We start from the raw sequence: 20,118 nt of genomic DNA, 5'->3' as shown, positions 1-20,118 counted from the left end.
GCCAAATTTTGTTGGTTGCACGGTTCTTTTGGAGGGACTGGTCGTGTGTTTCCCTATTGTATGGTATACGTTGGCTTGTGGATTAGCAATGTATAAAGAAGGATGCATGCGTTGAAAAAAAATAAAATAATGGCGATGATGGAAGATAGCGAAAGCGATGATTTTTCAGATGGTGATTATGAAAAGGTGGGGGGGGGGAATCAAATCCAGCGAGACAGTGTACTCTGTGCTCCCGTGAAAGAGATTCCAGCGATAAGCCAGTAAGAAAAGAGACCAGATACCAGTGTAGAATGTCAGGTATCACTCTGTGTTGCTACTTGTTTAAAAAACTATCATACAAAGATTAATATTTAACTTTTTTTCGTTTGCCCGAGATAACTCGGGATAGTAAACTAATATTAAAAATAAATGCTTTTTCACCTTCAAAAAATTAAAAATTCAACTTAAAACCTACATATTTTGATTTGTTTCAGTTTGTTGTATTTAATAATAAAATTAAAAAAATGTGATGATTTTTTTTCCAAAAAATTTGTGAGGGAAGCGGTTAAATCAAACAATGAAATAACATAAAACATGAAATTCATCTTTGCACTTACACAAAGGAAATATCCACTTACCTTATTTACGAATTAACACGTCTTCAGTCAAACACAACTCTTTAACAGTATCCAAAAACTTCCTAAAATTATCTGAACTGGAATCTGTATACTGGCATTGCCACATAAATTCACAAAATAAGAGTCAAAAATATCCTCCGTAACGCCTTATTGTCCAACCATATGCATTTCCTTCCTACAAACAAGACAATAATGGCTACTATGTAACCCTCCATTTACACACCAGTCAAGCAATACTCTTTTCCCCTTTCTTTCAAAATCATACAGAGACTTCAAATTAATCTTACTACATTCAGCAATTTTACTGTCTAAACCAGAAAACAAGTAATGTACTTTCTAACCAACACACACGACACGCCCTTACAAATTCACTGCAATCATGCAACCGATTACGCCATAATAGGGTTTCCATAACATTCAACTACTCAGGCTAGCATAAATAAACCACCACTTGGAGATAAATGAAACAACAACTTTGCAATAATACAAGGGGTATCCTTATCTCTACTGAGTAAAAGTATATGTACGGGTAACCCTTAGCGATTTTTGGTGGTACATGGATAACGAGTTTGTGCAATTCTTTAGCCCCGTCTACACGTCCCAATTTTCTTGTAGAGCAGCAATTTTAAGGATCTGCACATGTGCTAGGAATCAGTCATGTTCTCTGCCACGATTTCAGATCTAGTGTTCACTGCTCACTAGCATCTCTAGCTAATGAGATAGCTTCTAGTGATCATTTACTTTTCTCGTCATTTGGGAAAAAATAATAAACATGGTGCTATTTTGTTGGAGTGAGGATCAGACCTTTCATCTGATTGATTTCTACAGGGAAAATATTGTACTGTGGGACACAAACAACATAAATTTTTAAAATAAAAAATTAAGGGATTACCTTATTTTGGTAAGTTTTAATCTTCCTCGTTACTTTATAACTTCAAATATTTTCTATTCATGATGAAAATTATCTTATGCATGTATACTACAGGGTGTTTTATAGATCATGGGACAAACTCAGAGGGGTGGTGGAGCATACTAAAACATGAATTTTTTTTATAGGAATGTAGGGTCTAAAGTGACGGGTTAAGGCAGGAACGCAAAAAAATAACACAAGAGGAAAATGTGTACAAAAATTATGTACAAAATCAAAACAAAGTGCTTCTTTGTAGCAATACAGTATTCACAATAAATGTTCAAAATTGCGACCACCAGCAGTAATACATGCTTGGTAACGTCACAAAAGGGATTGACGAACATTTTGAAAAACGACAGGCATTTCGTGCACGCTTGCAGCCGCAATGGATAGTCGTGCTAAAAGGTCCTTCAGTGAGTCAATGGGAGTCTCGTAAATAATGCTTTTCAGATGGCCCCATAAAAAACATGCAAGCTGGATAAATCTGGCGAACGAGGTGACCATCGAACGAGTCCACCATGGCCCGGAAATGTCCCATCCAAATTATTGCGGACTCGCACGTGGTTATGGGCTGGTGCAACCATCATGATGGAACCACATGCGATCACGAACGACAGCCGGAACATCCTGCAGCAATTCTGGTAGCACCTCTTGCAAAAAATTATGATAACATAAGCCATTTGTACATGAAGGTAAGAGGTATGAGCCTATGAGGTAGTCGTTAACAATACCCGCCCAACACATTCACGGAGAAGTGGGTTTGGAATGCATGTGGATGTGTGCCATGTGGATTACGAGTTGCCCACACATACATGTTGTGGCTATTGAAGATGCCGTCCTGTGAGAAAGTTGCTTCATTCATGAATAGCACATCCGACGGGAAATTTGGCAATATTTACATATTACCAAATTTTCCAAAATGTGATAAAATCTGTCAACCATCAGCATTACAAATCTTTAGGCAGCCATGTTCAGAAGCATTCATTATTTCACAAAATCCTTTTCTAATTTTTAGTGCTGTTCTTCCCTCCATGTACATAGTGATCTGTTTTCACTTAAAAAAACAAAGAATTACATAAACTTGGCACTGCGTACCAACTACCTACCAAACACATCATTTTTGTTAACGGTTTTGAGCCCAAATATTATATTCCTGCAGTTTCTTCTATTGCTGGCAAACTCCACAAGCAATATTTTGAAATTTAGTTCAAGGTTACCGGCCTACCCTCACCCAAATTACAATTTATCTCTAAAGACCATTGGAATTCCGAATACAACAAAAATAACACGTACAAAAATTGCAATGTTGTTTCACTGAAGGATTTTTATGAGCATGGTTGCCTGAAGAATTTTTTGTGCTTTATTGCCAGATTTACAACTTTTATTAAGGTGGCTGCAATAATATGCAATTACTTCTACTTTTTAAAATATTAATAGAGAAATATAAATTCTTACTGTATTTCAAGTATTTGTCTTTTTAAATAACTATTATTATCAAAATCTCACTCGTATTGATCAAGTTTTTAAATGAAAGGCCAACCCTGCTTCATACTGAAAAGTTATTAAAATTGGGATGCACAGGAACTATTCTTTTAAGAAACACTGTCATATTACTTCTTTTTAGTAACTATTATTATTAGCTTTATTTTCCTTTCAATTTTTTATATTTACTAAATGGATATATAATTTATCTTACCATTTTCAGTAACAAACATAACTTATATTCACAGCTAATTATAAGTAAGTTAATATTTTGTTATTTTTAAATATTAGCATCTATTTATTCTTATTTACTTTCTTTTAAATATATGCACTGCATATCATAGTTAGGGTTTTCAGTGTTGAAGATTTCACACTCTGTACTGCCTGCCAAGAATGGAAAACATTTAATTGTAAAATTTCGCTACATCAGTTTGGCGCCTTCTGAATGCTGCACCCAGGGACAGATGTTTTACCTTGCCTCACCCTTTAGCTACGCAATTGTTGAGTGTTCTTTTATTGATGCCAAATGTGATACTTTTTTTTTTTTTATTGATACAAACATGTTATGATGTAGGTAACAGGATCATGAGTTTTTTCAAAACCATATTTTTCAAGCAAGAAAATTTTTAATATTTGATTTTGAACAGAAATATGTTTTTGAAGAAAGTATTTAAATATATTGAAAACAATTCTAACAATGTATAAAGTAGATATATATTCATATGTGTATGCCCATGCATGATAAAACAGACACTTTCATATTTACGTGCAACATACGCAGGGGTGCACATAATATTTATGCATCTTTTCATAGTTTGTCAGTTCTGATGTGTTATAAGTGAATGAATTATAAAGTCAAACTAATAAAAACCAACATATAATTTTAATTTGCAGAATCCAAATGATGCTGAACATGAATCACAAGAAGAAACTACATATTCTTTTGAGAAGACAGTGATTTTGAAGAGCAAGGCTACAGAAGAATCACAGGAAATTCCAGAACTGCATAATACACAATTATCAAAAACATGCACACCAAACACTACAAATTCAAATAAAAAACAGAAACATGAACACATATTCACAGCAGCCACACTAGGAAACATTTCAGCAATTCTAAAATCAAAAGAAAATAATCCAGATCCACTATCACAATTTGGTTTCTATCTCAGCTCTGAATTAAGACAAATACAAGACCCCCAACTCCTTACAGATACAAAATTTGAAATGCTTCAAATTCTCAGAGATGCACAGACAGAACAAAATAAAATAAATTAAATTCTATGAATGTGAAAAAATAAATAAGACTTCACATATTTTTTCATATTGTTTTGCAACAGAAAGTAAAAATTGTTACAAATAACATTCTTTATTTTTATTATTTTATGAAATTAAATATTTAATGCTATTTTCAATGTTTATTCTGCCATTTTACTTGTCCTTCATTCTTGACATAATGACATATTCTTTCTCACAAAAGTCTTGCTTCAAAAGACCTCGTCTCATAGCCATTTTGTTTAGAGAGAGCTTTCATTTTGTTATTGGATTCCTGGCTTCACCAGAAGCCTGGCACAAAATTAAACTCGTCATCTTCATGGTCGATGAGTTCTCCTGGCATATATAGTTGTCTAGATGGTCTTTCTCGCAGAACGTTATGCATGCAACAGCATACAGAAACAATTTTATCAACTGTCGGTGGAGGCAGTTGAATCAATTGCATCAGGATCTGAAATCTGTTGGACAGTATCCTGAATGCAGCTTGCCTTGGACAGTCGATAATTGAAAAATCCTCTGTTGCTGAGAGATATTTCTGCCAGGATATGGTCTCATCAGATATGGTTTTAAAGGGAATGCTTCATCAGCAACTATAAAGTAGTTCACAGGATCACTACTTGGTACCAAAGGAGTTGGGATTGGCAGCTCTATGCAGTTATTTTCTAATAATGAAAAACAAAACTTGTCCTAGCAAAAACTCCTCCATCCGATACTCGTCCATTACATGCGACATCAATGAATGTAAAATTGTAGTTTGCATCAACTGATGCCATCAGAACAATACTATTGAAGTTTTTGTAATTATAAAAAGTGCTGCCACCATCTACAGGTGCTTTTATCATAATATATTTCCCATCAATAGCACCAATCAGTGTGGCAGGTTCCACTTTTCATCAAAAGCTTCTGCAATACTTTGCCATTCTTCAGCAGAGTTTGGTATCTGTAAAAAATGAAAAAATAAGCATTAAACATGAAATATAAAAAAAATCAGCATTGTATAAAAGAACAAGTCAATTATATTTCTCTTTTTTCTCCCTTAAATGTCGGCACATTGAAATAAAGAATTATATAAAAAGAACAAGTTAATTATATCTCTCTTTCTTTCCCCTTAAATATCAGTGCATTGAAATAAAGAATTGCATATGAAACACTTTTCCCCCCTTCAATCAGATCAAGTTAAATGCACTTTCAATGTGCTAAGAAATGTTGACAAGGAAAAAGTTTAACAAGCATTTCTTTCCATATGCTAAAATTAGATTTTGTTAATGATACTCATAGGTCAAAAGATTACGATTAATGCTATTTGAATTATAAATAATTGTCTTGTTATTCACATAAACCCAGGACCAGTGCCAGAGTTCATAATTCTGTCGTGCCAGGCGACAGAATTTAGGAAAGTGAAATTTTTTTGAATTTAGAGAAGCACCTAGCAACAAAAATTAAGGGATGACAAAATCTTTAGAATTTAGGGAAAACAGTGGGACCCAAAATTTAGCACTTGCTTGGAATTTAGCATCTGCAAGAGACTGCATCAGGCAGTAAGATATGTAATGCTGGCCCTCAATAAGCCTTAAGTATACGTGGAAATTTATTTATTCAGCACTCAGATAAGCATGTGCAAGAAATAGACGTAAGTATAATAAATAACTAAACTAATAAAATTCAAGTGTAATTGTCTCGATGCGCGATAGAAGCAAGACAAAATTTAGCGGAACAACTTGTCTTTTGTTGCCAATCTCACGATACATGCCAATATGTACAGCAGATGCAGTTAAGCTAAAATTATACTTTACAGATTCTAAAGAATTTCAGTTAACATAGCAAATCTTGCTGCTCTTTAAATTTTCTGATTTGATGCAGCTTGTTATTTTTTTAGCAGACTGTTATTATTACAGCAATTTTATGAAAATTAAAGTTTGAACTTTCGATTACGTTGAAAAGAGTTCTTAATTCTAGCATTACAACAGGATCTATAAAGCAAAAGCATGTTTTGATGTTTATTGAACAAAAAGTGAAATTGATAAAGGTCTCAAAATTACCATATATACCTGTGTATATGTTCGAAAATTTCAAACTTCGATGTAGGGAGTCGACTTATATGCGGCACCTAAAAAAAAACATTTGCAGTGGCGAACTTGATTATTAAATACAAGATAATATGTACCGTATACTGCTCATACAGAAAAAAATCAAATTGTTTATTTATTTCATTTTATCATCTGGCGTTGCACACCATGTTGGCTTTAGTTTTCCACATGCAAATTTTGATCGGAGGTCAATCGGCGGTAAGCTAACGTGGTTGCCGCTGATTGGCCGATGACGTCAAGATCGGTGGGTTGGCCGAGTATATATATATGTACGCCAGTATCGGCGAATGGTTCTTGTTTCTAGTTCTCTTGTGTGATTATCAGTTAGCTTTATGCTAGTTTGCTTTCACTAAATGATTTTAAATGTAAAGGCTACAGTGTTAGCTCTTTTATTTTATTTACGGAATAAAGCAAGAATTTTATTTAGTTTAGTCTTAGCTTTATTTGAGGGAAGCAAAACATGCTTTGCCTTTATCACCACTGCCAACACAACAATTAAATCTGTACGATATCTGTGAAGAGTTCTGTAGTTAATATAACCGTATTGAATCAGCAACTGATGGCGCAGAAGAAGATGCAATGTATCCATGCCAAGTGAGGATATGACATTAGTTGTGATGGAATTTATGACGATTCACAAATGAATGAAATGATCACCACATGAATGAAAAATAATTTCAGAATTTATTTGGCGATTCAGACTCTGAATTAGGATTTGAATAAAATTCTTTGAAGATTTTTATATATTTTTAAATTTTATCACCATTTAAATGGCAATAAACAAAAATTTGCAAAATTGTGGGTGAAATTCTATCGAGAACATCGGCAGCAGCTGGGCTGCGCATGCGACAAGTTTGTTTTTCCGAAATTTTTTCTAAAGTGTGTGTGGGGGGGGGGCGATTTATACATGGGTATACAGTCAAAAGTCGTTAATTCGGACACCCATAATCCGGACCTCAAAGCTAAAATCTTTCTGCGCATGTGCCGCGTTTACGCGTGCACGCAAAATACGTTTTCGCGTGCGCGTTTAATGTAAAACGGACGGTATAAGCTAAAATTATCTAATTATCTATTTCAGTTAATGTTGATGATTGCGTTGTTCCTTAATCTTCGAATTGGATCCGGCTTATTATTTTTTGCAGACTGTAAGAGCAGTTTTATAAAAATAAGCTTGAACTTTCGATTATGTCAAATAGAATTTCCGATGCTGGAGCTCCCAAAGGATCTAGAAAACGAAAGTATGCTTCGATGTCCATCAAACAAAAAACAAATTGCTATAAAAATGGATAAAGGCATATCCTTTGTTTATCTAACGGTTCCGAAATCTGTTTATCAATTTCACTCTGCTCTGCGTGGAGGGGGGGGGACGTCGCGGCGCCGGCAATGAACTGGAAGTTGATCTGTCAGCACTATCGTTATCTTTAGGGCAGATGTTTTTATTTTATTCGGCTTATAATTCCTTACTAAATGTAGTATTTAATCTCGATGTACTCCGTCTTTGATATGATTTAAATCAAATTCCTCGTCATTATAAATATCACGAATACAAATCAAATAGTTTTCTGGTTGCAATTTTCTAATTTCGGCTATGCTTAAGGTATGCTTTACACATGCGCGTGTTGAAAGAAATGTTTAATAAAGTAAACAAATAAATATTAAGCTTCTTTTTTTTTTTGTAAATTTCGATACCCTTTAGATCATAATTGCTGATTATTTTATAAATTACGGTTTCATATTTTTAATTTTATAATTTCTGCATGCCATCTTACCAGATTTAAACTGATGAATCGCCGAAGTCCCGACGAGTCCGGATTAAAGACTTTTGACTGTATATGGTATGTGAGGAGTACAGCATTGGAAAATCAACTGTATACAACATAAGCAAATAAAAAAAATGTTTTGTGGATTCTGACACCACACTCGCAAGGAATGACACAAAATTGTGCTAAAAGTGATGACTAAATTAGTTAGATGGTGTCACAACGATAGCATGCCATTGAAAGGTCCAATTCTAATAGACCCGTGAAATACCTTGGCAACCTCTACAGGAAAACATCCAATTGGTGTCACAGATTCCAAAGTGAGACTAACAATTTTTTTTGTTATATACCATGAAAATAAAACAGCCTAAGGATTGAAGGACTTGTTTAAAAATAACTTCATACATGAGGCTCGGCAAAATTTTTCGGTTGGTTTATTTGATGATACAAAAATTGTCCTGATCACAGATAACTGTCTGGTTCATATTTCACTTAAAGTTTTACTGAGAGACAATGTATTCATATTATTCTTTCCTCTAAATTATACATCCATCATTCAAACTATATATCTAATAAAAGGAACTAAGATAATTAATATAAGGGAAACAAATCTTGATCATATTATCTATACAGATAAAGTGATGTTTTGCTTGAAGATGAATCATTGAAATATGAAAGATATAAGGGCGAGTCAAATGAAAGTGAGCCAATGCGAATATATGACAAACAGAGTACTTTATGTAAAGGTAGTCTCCATGAACATTGAGACATTTATCCTATTGACAAATGAGCCGCATGATACCCGTCTCATAAAACTGCTTGGGCTGTCGATTCAAAAAGTCTGTAACCGACTCTTTCACGGCGGCGTCCGACACGAATCTGGTACCCTTGAGATGTTTTTTTAGTTTCCCGAAAATGTGAAAGTTGCATGGCGACAAATCTGGGCTGTATGGAGGATGTTGCAGCGTGTCCCACTTGAACTTTGCCAGTTGTGTCTTAACCACATCAGCGACGTGGGGACGAGCATTGTCGTGTAGCAAGATCACACCATTCGTCAATCTTCCAGGTCGTTTGTTCTTGATTGCGACACGCAGCCGATCCAGCGTTGCACAATATCGCGAACTATTGATAGTCTCTCCACGCTTAGCAAATTCAATCAGTAATGGCCCCTGACGATCGAAAAAAAAAGTCAATAGCACCTTTCCCGAGGAAATGACAGCCTTTGCTTTCTTCGGGGGGTGAATTCAAATGTTTCCACTGTAAGCTTTGCCGGCGTGTTTCAGGTTCGTAGTGGTGGCACCATGATTCGTCTCCAGTCACCATTGCAGACAAGAAGTTGTCACCCTCATTGTGATACCGGATGAGATGAGTCAGAGCAGCGCCGAACCTCTCCGTCTTCTGGCGGTCGTTCAAAATCTTGGGCATCCATTGAGCACACAAAAGCCGATAACCGAGATGATTATGAATTATGGTGTGAACCGAACCGTGACTGATGTTCACACGCTCTGCCAGTTCATCGATGCTTATCCTCCGTTCTTGTCTAATCAGCTCATCAACCTGTGCAATTGTGTCGGGGGTGATTGCAAGGTGGCTTTGGCCCGGTCTTGGAACGTCTTTGCAACTTTCACGTCCTTCTCTGAACCGTTTGCTCCAACGCTTCACAATGGCCAATGCGATGCAATGTTCACCGTACACAGCAGTCATACGGCGACTAATTTCATGTTGGGAAACACCTTCAGCTGTCAAAAACCTGACCACACTACGCTGTTCCTCTTTTGGAGCGTCCATTATGTCATGCTACAGTCTTCAACCCAGTGTAAGAGCGCCTTAAAGAACTTTAACCTCACACTTTCGTGCCACTTTCGTAAATGAAGGCTGTCTCTATGCTACGCGCATGCGCCGCAGATGATGGACCGAACCATTCTTGCTGAGGAGGGGTTGGCTCACTTTCATTTGACTCGCCCTAATACACGCATCCTGAGTTTCAGGAAGGAATATAAGAAAAAATATTTCTGTGTAAATTATATATTAGCACTTACATACATTATTTAGTAAAACAGATAAAAAAGGGTGGATGAAATAAAATCTCATTGTGGATTGGATAAATTTCATGGCTGCTGTTAATGTATAAGATATTTGAAAAAGTTTCAAAGTAATGGTCATTTTTAATCCAATAAATGAAACTACGATAATTAATAGAGGGTAAACAAATATTTTTTATCATAATATCCACGCAGAGAAAGTGATAGTTTGTTAGCAGATGAATGATTGCAATGTGAAGGAAACACAGCAAACTACACAATAGCAACTACAACAAATTACACAATATTTTACACAGCACAACAAACTACACAATATTTTACACAGCGCAGCAAACTACACAATAGCTTGCTGTATCACACAGCACTGTAGTTTACTGTGTGATAGTTTGTTAGCTGATTTTAAATAAGGTAGAAAAAGTAGTTTCAGTTTGGAATAGTTTCTAAGTAGTTCTATTCATTCACTGCCTTAAGTGTACCTGTTCATGACTTTTTGGTGGCGATCAACATAATCAGTATCTGAAAATGTTTGATTACCCTTGAATCAGAATCTTATTGAGAATCTATGTTAAATTAAGATTGCTTTTTATTTTATGGAACTACTCTTATATGCACCCTCAAGTTGCCAAATTTCTCTCCATGGTGCCATATTACTATATAAATATTTTGCCTACATTTCGAAATTTAAGCCTAAAATGTCTCCCAAAACGTGGTTTTCGTGCATGCAAAAACCATGTTTTGAGTACACAATTTAAGCTAAAAATCCGAAACAAAAACAAAAAATTCAGATAGCAAAAATGTAAAATTCCTAACTAAAAATATTTGACAAGAATCCATGTACACAGCGATATGTTTTAACTTGAAAAAACATCTACGAATTGCACAATCTAGACAACAAACGAATCTACAAACTATGCACACCTCGCTTTAATAAATTAACATAACAACAATAAATTTCAAAGAATACCCTGTACACAGCATCCTGTTTAAACTTAAAAAAACATCTATGAATTGCAAAATCTAGGCATTGCGCAGAAATCAACAAAATAAAGTAAAATAACTAAAATTACAAACAATTCAAAAGCAATAATAAGAACAGAAATTCATAGTAAAAAAACAATGAACATAACGGTTGATCTTTACATTATGGTAACTTGGCGATTTTTTGTCGAAAATTTGGCAACCAACTCTCCTACAGCAACCCTCTATTTTTTTCCCCCGCCGCCATTTTGTCTTCACGAAGTAAAGACATGTTTCTTTTCTTTTTATCTACTGAACACTTCTTCCAACAATCTACTAGCCGAATTACACTTATGCTAGAAATTTTATCAAACAAAACTACTTAATCATGACAAATATTCACTGCAAAATTGGGAAAAAGGGCACAATACCATACTCCTTACGCGTTTTTCAAAATAACACATACACATAAACCATGTACACGCCGACTTATTTTTACTTAAAAAAACATCCCAGAATTGCACAAAAATGGCATTGCGCACACTCTTCACTATATCCATGTACACTGCTTTTTTTCTCATAAATTAGAAAAATTTCACGAAAATACATGACAATTTTCTCAATCTTTAAACCTGGTAAAAAGAACATATATGAAATTACCTGATCGCGAAAAAGTATTTACCCTTTCCAAATATGAACATTTCCACATATAAAATAAATAAAATATCCAAAAACTTTTACCTCTAAATCATCTATTACATTATACACGTCACCAACGAATTCATACCGCAAGCATTACAAATACTTAGTATCAAATATTTAAATTATTTCCATGCACGTTTACTTCAACTTAAACATATACCAAATTCCTACAAACATAAAATTCACAAAATAACTATCATTTAATTAAAATATCACTAAACCATGTACACGTCGACTTATTTTTACGTAAAAAAACATCCCAGAATTGCACAAAAATGGCATTGCGCACACTCCTCACTATATCCATGTACACTGCTTTTTTCTCATAAATAAGAAAAATTTCACGAAAATACATGACAATTTTCTCAATCTTTAAACCCGGTAAAAAGAACATATATGAAATTACCTGATCACGAAAAAGTATTTACCCTTTCCAAATATGAACATTTCCACATATAAAATAAATAAAATATCCAAAAACTTTTACCTCTAAATCATCTATTATATTATAAACGTCACCAACGAATTCATACCGCAACCATTACAAATACTTAGTGTCAGATATTTAAATTATTTCCATTCACGTTTACTTCAACTAAAACGTATACCAAATTCCTACAAACATAAAATTCACAAAATAACTATCATTTCATTAAAATATAATTAAATTCAAAAACACTACTTAAAATATAAATGAGCACATACATTAAATTAATAAAAATTACCTTACAATCCTAATTACTTTAAACTAAATCATTGCTAATAACAATTTTCCCAATAATACCAAATTCCTTTCCACCTTACATTTAGAACAATGCATAAAAATAATATCCTCAAATAATTAAAAATACTAACTTACCTAATCTTCTTCAGAATCTTGATTACGTGTCCGATAAACTTTTCTTCTTTCTGTTTCAGGATCTTTAAAATCATACTTATATTTCACAGCAAGGTACCAGGTAAAATAAATAACTTAATAAAACATCTTTATTTCTATCTCGCACAACTTTAAACAAACATTTATAACTACCCTTTTCAATACCACTAAATACCCATTTCGAATTCACTTTAGTTACGGCCATGGGATCCAAAAATTAACCAACACTGTTTCACAAAACACAGAATAAAGCCAAATACAAAATTTCCAGACTTCTTCCCGATTTCCCCCCTTTTCCGATTAAAGAACCGTAATTCGTCCATTAATATCACATGACATATCCCATGATCTCTCATTTCCCTCACACAAAATAATACCCAATCGGAACTGAGTACTGCTCACATTATTACCAAAGTCCCAGGTAGTAACCTTTATCGCCTCGAAAATGTTGCCAAACTACCAGTTACCATTTTGTAAAGATCAACCAACATAACATTCTACAAAATAAAGACAGTAAAATAAAATGCACTTACCATAATATATTCGTTAATAAAATTTCGCCAGACACACAATGTCTGTGAACAAAAGTTCCACCATTTTGCTATATCACATGTCTTTCTGTCGAAATTCTACGATTCAAAATTTCGAAAGTAACGATAAAAACTTCCTCCAAAGTAACTTACTACACGAAAACCATGATCCAAGTCTTAAACTCTGCTGACAGTCGCATACTTTACCAGCAAGCATTTAACTGCAAATCCACACAAGAACTATCAGAAACGCCCTTCTTCTTCGGCCGAGTTCTCATAGCAGCTCCACATTTCGCACTCCGTTTTATAAGTACCACAGAAATTCCAAAAATACACTTCGATCCTCATAAACACACCCGTGGAAAAAAGACTCATTAACAGCTCCAACATCGTACCTTTTAATACTAAATTTACTTTTCACACAATCTAAAATATGCGACTGAAACCTTCCCACCACATCTATCATTGCAACATAGGCCATTTCAAACCACGCATGACACTGCAGCAAAACAGTTGCCATAGCATTGTCCACCAAACCATCCCACAACATGGAATCATGCCAAAAACCAGCGCAAAAGATATATCGCCACATTTGGTGATCTTAGGGCGCATATAAGAGTACAGTCTATTTTATTTAGCGTTTGTTAAAAACTAAGAGAGGGGAAGGAAACTCCTATTTACCAGTTACTGAACCAAAATGCAGCTCTTTCATTATATTACTTTATTTGTAAACAGAAACCTACGTACTGAATTGTTGTAATGCTTTGTTAATTAAATGGCATTTTAAGGAAAACCAGCTTTCAAAGCTAAACGTGAGTTCTTCCTTTAAACTAATAGTTCATGATCACATATAAACTTACTATATCATATAATAAACAAGGTTATTACTCACCTTTACGTAATTTTGCATGGATTCCCATAAAGCTTCCAAAACTTCTGGTATAATTTTTGATAGTTTGCTTGGGTATCCTAAACAAATACTGAAAATTTGAATAAGAACATCCTGTAACAAAATAATAAAGAAGATTTTCATTTTCATTAAAAATGATGCAATGAAATATTATAAAATTAATTCATAATTTCTCGAAACTAAAATAATATTAAAACTATCCTTACATTTATACTTCAGTTTTGGTGACTATGATTTATTAATTTCAATAAAATCAATTAGGTAATTTCTAATAACATAAAAATTAACTTACCACCAGCTAGAAAGCATAGAGTAACGTGCAGCCTCTCAGATGGCGAAATTGCGGAACGCATGATAGTGTCACTGTTTTAAAATTTTGTTACAAACTGTAACAAAAAATCAAAATTGCATGGCATCATCCGAATTCCACCGTTATCTTCCAAAGGCAACTCCCAGAACAGGGTATCATGGACAACATGAATTTCCCGGCATTTGACACAGTTTCTAGTCCAAAGAAGTTTCCATTTTTCTCTTTTATCTTCTTCTGCAGCAGCAGCAAAGATTAAAATAGCAGATGTTGTTATAGTAACAATTAAAGCTAAATTTTCATCCATTATTTTGATTCAATACGAACTAACAGAAGTAAACGCACACCATACCACAGGTTTGTTTTCACAATCGTTGAGAGTGTGACGCTGTAAAGGGCGGGAACTCTTCCTTCACAGTGACTTCATTGACTTATGGTAAAGTGAATCACGGTACCATATTGTCACGGTATCACGGTACCATATTGTCGGACGACAGAGTCAGCCGAAAAGATCGGTACGTGTAGACGGGTCTTTCCGACTTGTTATTTTAGCTTTGTCTACCTAAAATCGCCGCTGCCAAAATAGCAAGACTTGCACAAACTCGGTATCCATGTACACATTGACTTATTTTCACTTAAAAAAAAGTCACAGAATTGCACAAACTAGGCATTGAGCACTCCCTTGACTTCATCCATGTACAGGTCGACCTATTTTCACCTAAAAAAATAAGAGAATTGCGCAAACTTGGCATTGCACAGTCCCTTGACTTCGTCCATGTACACATCGATATATTTCCACTTAAAAAGTGAAAGGAGCACCCAATTCTAGGTAAAAGTATATTTACGGAACATTTAATGACTCAGGCTACCATAAATGAAACAACAACTTGGCGATAAATGAAACAACTTCGCGATAATGCAAGGGGTACCCTTCAGTCTACTCTAGCAAATAAAATGTCTATGATGAAAAAATATAAAAATGGTTAAAAATGGTACCTAAGTTTCTTTCAGAATTTATTTTTCTTTTCTTTAATGTAAGTGATTTAAGTGCCATGTACTGAACCCTCGGTTAAACACAATTGGCTTTAAAGGCACAACTTGGACATTTCTGTTCATTGTTTCTCCCCTAGGAATGGAATGAGGTTGTCTCACCTAGTAGTCTTCTTTAAGTAGATGCTTGGAGCCATCCAGTTTAGTTATTTTCCCCGTGCCATGGAGCGCATTTATCAATATATTGGCTTCTCAGGCACATTGCACCCAAATTTGTCATACATTTGAAAGCTCATAATATTTCATTTTAGTATTTATTTTTGTAGATATAGGTTCTAAAAAAGATGTAAGTGTTGAACCTGCATCACAGAAATAGGTTTCGGAAGAATGCAAAAAATGTCAAACTGCAATCTGCCCAACTCGTACAAATAAGGTTCAGCTGGTTGACACCGAGTAAATCTCATCTTATAAGCCCCGCACTACAATGCTAAAAAATTTTGTTTAACAATCTATTAATTTGTTAGCTTGATAATTTATACCATATGGTGTTGGATCAGATATTTAAACATTCTTTTCTGTAAGTTTCCTGAAAAATAAATGTGTTCATTTTTACAGCGAATTATGTTTTTATTTTCTTAACCCTTAAGTACAGACGTCCATTTTCTGTTACATAAACATAGAGGAGGGGGGGGGGGTCTCTCAGACCACGCTCTACTTTATGCATTTTAAAAACTAAAATTTTCAAATAATGTACTATTGTTACTATATAAGCATTAATATACTTTGCTTGTTATAATGAAGCTTTTTTAAAACTAAAATTAATGCATTAAAAATTAATTTTTCAAATCACACATGAAAAAGTAAGAAATAATCAAATAAATAAAATAAACACTACTTACTTGCAAATGTGTACAAAATAAACTATTTAATTTACCATCTACAGAATCCGGATTATATAAAGTAATGCAAAAAAGGTAAAAGTTTACAATTGGGTTCCCCTTGTTTTTTGGCAATTCTTTTTTGACGCCAAGATCAGCACCAGGAAGAAACAATTTCAAGATGGCCGCTACACAAAACCAAAATAAGAAGTCAAAGAATCGCATAAACTCTGTGTCCATGTACACATCGATCTGTTTTCACTTAAAAAAAACATCCCAGAATTGCACAAGCTAGGCATTGTGCACTGCTTTAAATTTATCCATGTACACACCAATCTACTTTTATTAAAAAAAAAAAAAAAAAAAAAAATCAGGAGGCTAAAGCAAAGTTAAACTATCATAATAACCAGAAATGAGATTTTATCACCAAAATTTTACAAAAAATTGTCGCTAATCGAAAGGGCACCCAATTCTACACTAGCGTGGCAAAAAAACCTGATAATATATAAAAAATATTAAAAAACTGCAGCACATTATTTATGCATTTCCAACACAATTTTTGCAAATTCTCTTAACACATTCATTACATATCTGATTCTTGCAGCTGCAATACACAGTTTTCTTCTTAGTCTAGGGTGATACAGAGAGCATGCTTTACACTTTTCAAGGGTATTGGTTACATCTGAGCTAGAACAGATTACTCTGGAAATTCCTAGCACACTCTGAATGTTCATTTTTATTTCTCGGTTCACAGTTGGCTTTAGAAGCCTTTGTTTCATATGTAGTTTCACTTTTTCTGATGATACTCCATAAAAAGATCATTTTTTTTCCAATTTGGCCCCATTTTCTTAATGATTGATGCATTACATGTGCATTAATTCCACTTACATCAAGTAACCTTAAGAATATGGCCATTGGCCATCGTCTTGTAGAATATTTAGAACATTTTCCATCCAATGCACCTACACCTTAGTTAAATTGCAAAATGTTATTATTTTTGGTTTGCCAATTTCAAGGTCTTCTGATTCTGATTGATGCATTGAAGAAATGAGAATAACACTATAATATTTGAATACATATGAAATGAGTGTCATTCTGTCTGTTACTGCATAAAGGGAAGCTCCTTTACATTTCGTTTTATTTGGCAAAAATTCACCTGGTATTTCTCTCTCTTTTTTTCATAGTACCGACATATGTCAAACCTCTAGAGAAGTTCGACACTCAAGTAGTAATAAAGGTCATCTCTCCCTCATGCGAGAAAAAAGTAATGTAAATGCAGAGGTAAGGTCTATGTGAATGTGGCCCAATTAAAAAAATGATTTAAAAGAACTAATGGATACAGTTTAATAAAAATTTAGGAATAGTTATATGTTAACTGAAAGTACTGAAAAGGAGAAGAATAACTATATAACTTCTAAGCAGTTTCGCAGTTCTAAAATATTGGCACGGTCATACAGACCCCACCACTGCGTTTAAGGGTTAAACATGCCCACAAAGGTAAGTGGTTACATTTTTAATAATTACTGAATATTAATAACATTAATTACAATATTTTTTAACCTGCACTTATAAGAAGTATTGCGCTCGAGGGTAAGTTATGAAATACACATAAAGCTTCCAGGTAAAATCCTAGTATACGGTGCAGCCTTGGCGCAATTTTGAAAATTATCGCCAACACGGAAGCACTTCCACAGAGAACCCGGTAAATGTAAACATCGCCAACTTTGGCGATAATAGTTCAAACCTGGTAACCTAGCTAATTCATCCTATTCGCTTATGCGAAGGTTGTCGTCGTTCGCATTTGGAGATTTGTATTATTTTTCTCTTATTTATTATTATTTTTCTGAATTTTTTAACAATGAATAGATAGAAATATTTTCGCATAATTAAAGAAGTTTTCGTCGAAAGATGCCGGTTCTCGGGTCGTCAGTTCGGGATCAAAGGAAGAAATTATGGCGGGATGGGTGAATGCTAATTTGTGACATGGCTGTTCACGTTATGTTCTTAATTATTAACAGCTGTAAGCACGCAGAACCATGAGGTTTCCAACCCCTATAATAATTTTAAAATGTATAAAGTTCTAGTTTTATTAAAAATGCTACTGAAGAAAATTTGATTACTGTTGAAGGTTATTTGTATTGTGAAATATATTATGAAAAAGGATAGGTATTTGTTTCAACGTAAAATGCTTTAAGCTGTATGCAAGTAACTTGAAAAAAAAAAAAAAAAACTTAAAACTATGTAAAATGGATATATTAAAGGTCATGCATTCATTAATTTATTACATGGGCATGGCTCTTATCGAAATACATCAATCAACAGGCAAAGTACTTAATAGTGAAAAAAGACATTTGTAATAGAAATATTAGTATTCTATATGAATTAGAGAAAATACATATAAGTATATTGTAAACGTAAGTATAAGAATACTAATTGTTATTTTTTAAATGAATTTTTACTTCCCGTTATGTTTAATACATTGTTTTCTGTGCTAACTTGAATTTAATAGAAATTTATTTTCGTATATCACGTTTAACCTGTTAGTTTCATATCTACATACTTATTATCTGTGAATTTTTACTACCATTATCTGCTAACTTGAATTTACATCACTAAAAACCACGTTTACAATATATCACGCTTACGGCTCGGCTCATTGGCGAGTAAAACTGCAACTGCGCCAAAGGGTTCTTTCCCGAAGCGCCAACGGGTTCTCTGCGGATGAAAACCCGCCAACACCAAAAATGATCCAAAGAACGTCTATATATATACTATATACTATGTGTGTATATAACATAGTATATACATTATATACATAGTATATACTATGTATAACTATATATATTCTTTGAATGATCCGTTTACTACTCATCGTATATGTTGCGTTTTTACTGCTCATCATAAAGTCGCCAAAAGTAGCCAAATCCCGTGTGCACCGGATACTAGGATTAAACCAAGCTTCCATTTTAATCTGCTCCAATTCTTCTGTTACAGGTCAAATTATGATTCACTTTCATCAATTCAACATTTGCATGGTTACTAAACTGTGATTAACAGAAAACGATAAACACATGATAATATACTAAGATATAAATTAAAGTGCTAATGCCTGAAGATTATTCAGAAACACGCAGCATTCTAGAGTAACAATGAAACAACATGAAGTAAGCACATCTGTGATAAACACGAGCTCATTATGTTAATGAAATGAATACATAATAAAGGGATACTAGATACTTTCGTGAGAGTTAACTGTAAGAAATTTATACAAAAATAGTTTTTTTTTCATTAAAAATATTCAATCAATAAAGTTTCAAAACAAATAAACTAAGAATGTATGAAGAGAAAAACATACAAAACCATGACTTAATTCAAAATTCGGCGCTCACCTTTCTTACAATTATCTATATGAAAATATAAATAAATTATGTATAGAATCACTCGCTACTGTACTCGGGTAAATTTTCAAATTACCGTCTTTAGCGCCACACTGTTTTACAGAAGCATACAATGGATAGACACAGATTTCTCGTTTCGGCACTTTCCTAAATCTTTCTGCCCACTGGGCGAAACAAGGAGGTCAGAAACGTGACTTCACGACTGATGACCTTTCCTTCAATTTTTACTTTCAGGTTTTGCTAAAAAATAAAAATAACTTGCCGTCATTCAAGTATAATTGAAAAATAATTCTGGGTACTTCTGCCTCAGTGACGGAAACAATGCTGCATGAGCCGAATACGTATCTCGCTCTTGAAAAATTGACCGAACCCATTCCCGCCTTGGAACACAAACGC

The 20,118-nt window shown here is 34.0% G+C and overlaps 1 protein-coding gene across 4 annotated transcripts in view; it reads right to left on the bottom strand.

Annotated features, from left to right (window-relative positions):
• Positions 1 to 19,876, bottom strand: part of sloth2 (ubiquinol-cytochrome c reductase complex assembly factor 6 sloth 2) — a 49,760-nt gene extending 29,884 nt beyond the window's left edge. Inside the window, exons 1-2 of one of the 4 annotated variants that reach the window (XM_085810178.1) lie at positions 19,714 to 19,876; positions 14,132 to 14,219 (exon numbers count right to left, since the gene is read on the bottom strand). In XM_085810178.1, the coding sequence (XP_085666304.1) occupies positions 14,132 to 14,149 (18 nt within the window). In that variant the 5' untranslated portion in view covers positions 14,150 to 14,219; positions 19,714 to 19,876. Of the gene's footprint in view, positions 1 to 14,131; positions 14,243 to 19,713 lie in introns of all 4 variants that reach the window. The other 3 variants (XM_085810175.1, XM_085810174.1, XM_085810179.1) reach the window with 3 other exon arrangements.
• Positions 19,877 to 20,118: the final 242 nt, after the last annotated feature.

This window comes from Stegodyphus dumicola, chromosome X2 (genome assembly GCF_044657685.1).
Source record: "Stegodyphus dumicola isolate Sdum_Otavi_A_Nest chromosome X2, ASM4465768v1".
Lineage (NCBI taxonomy): Eukaryota > Metazoa > Arthropoda > Arachnida > Araneae > Eresidae > Stegodyphus > Stegodyphus dumicola.
This window is presented reverse-complemented; position numbering and strand designations above follow the sequence as displayed.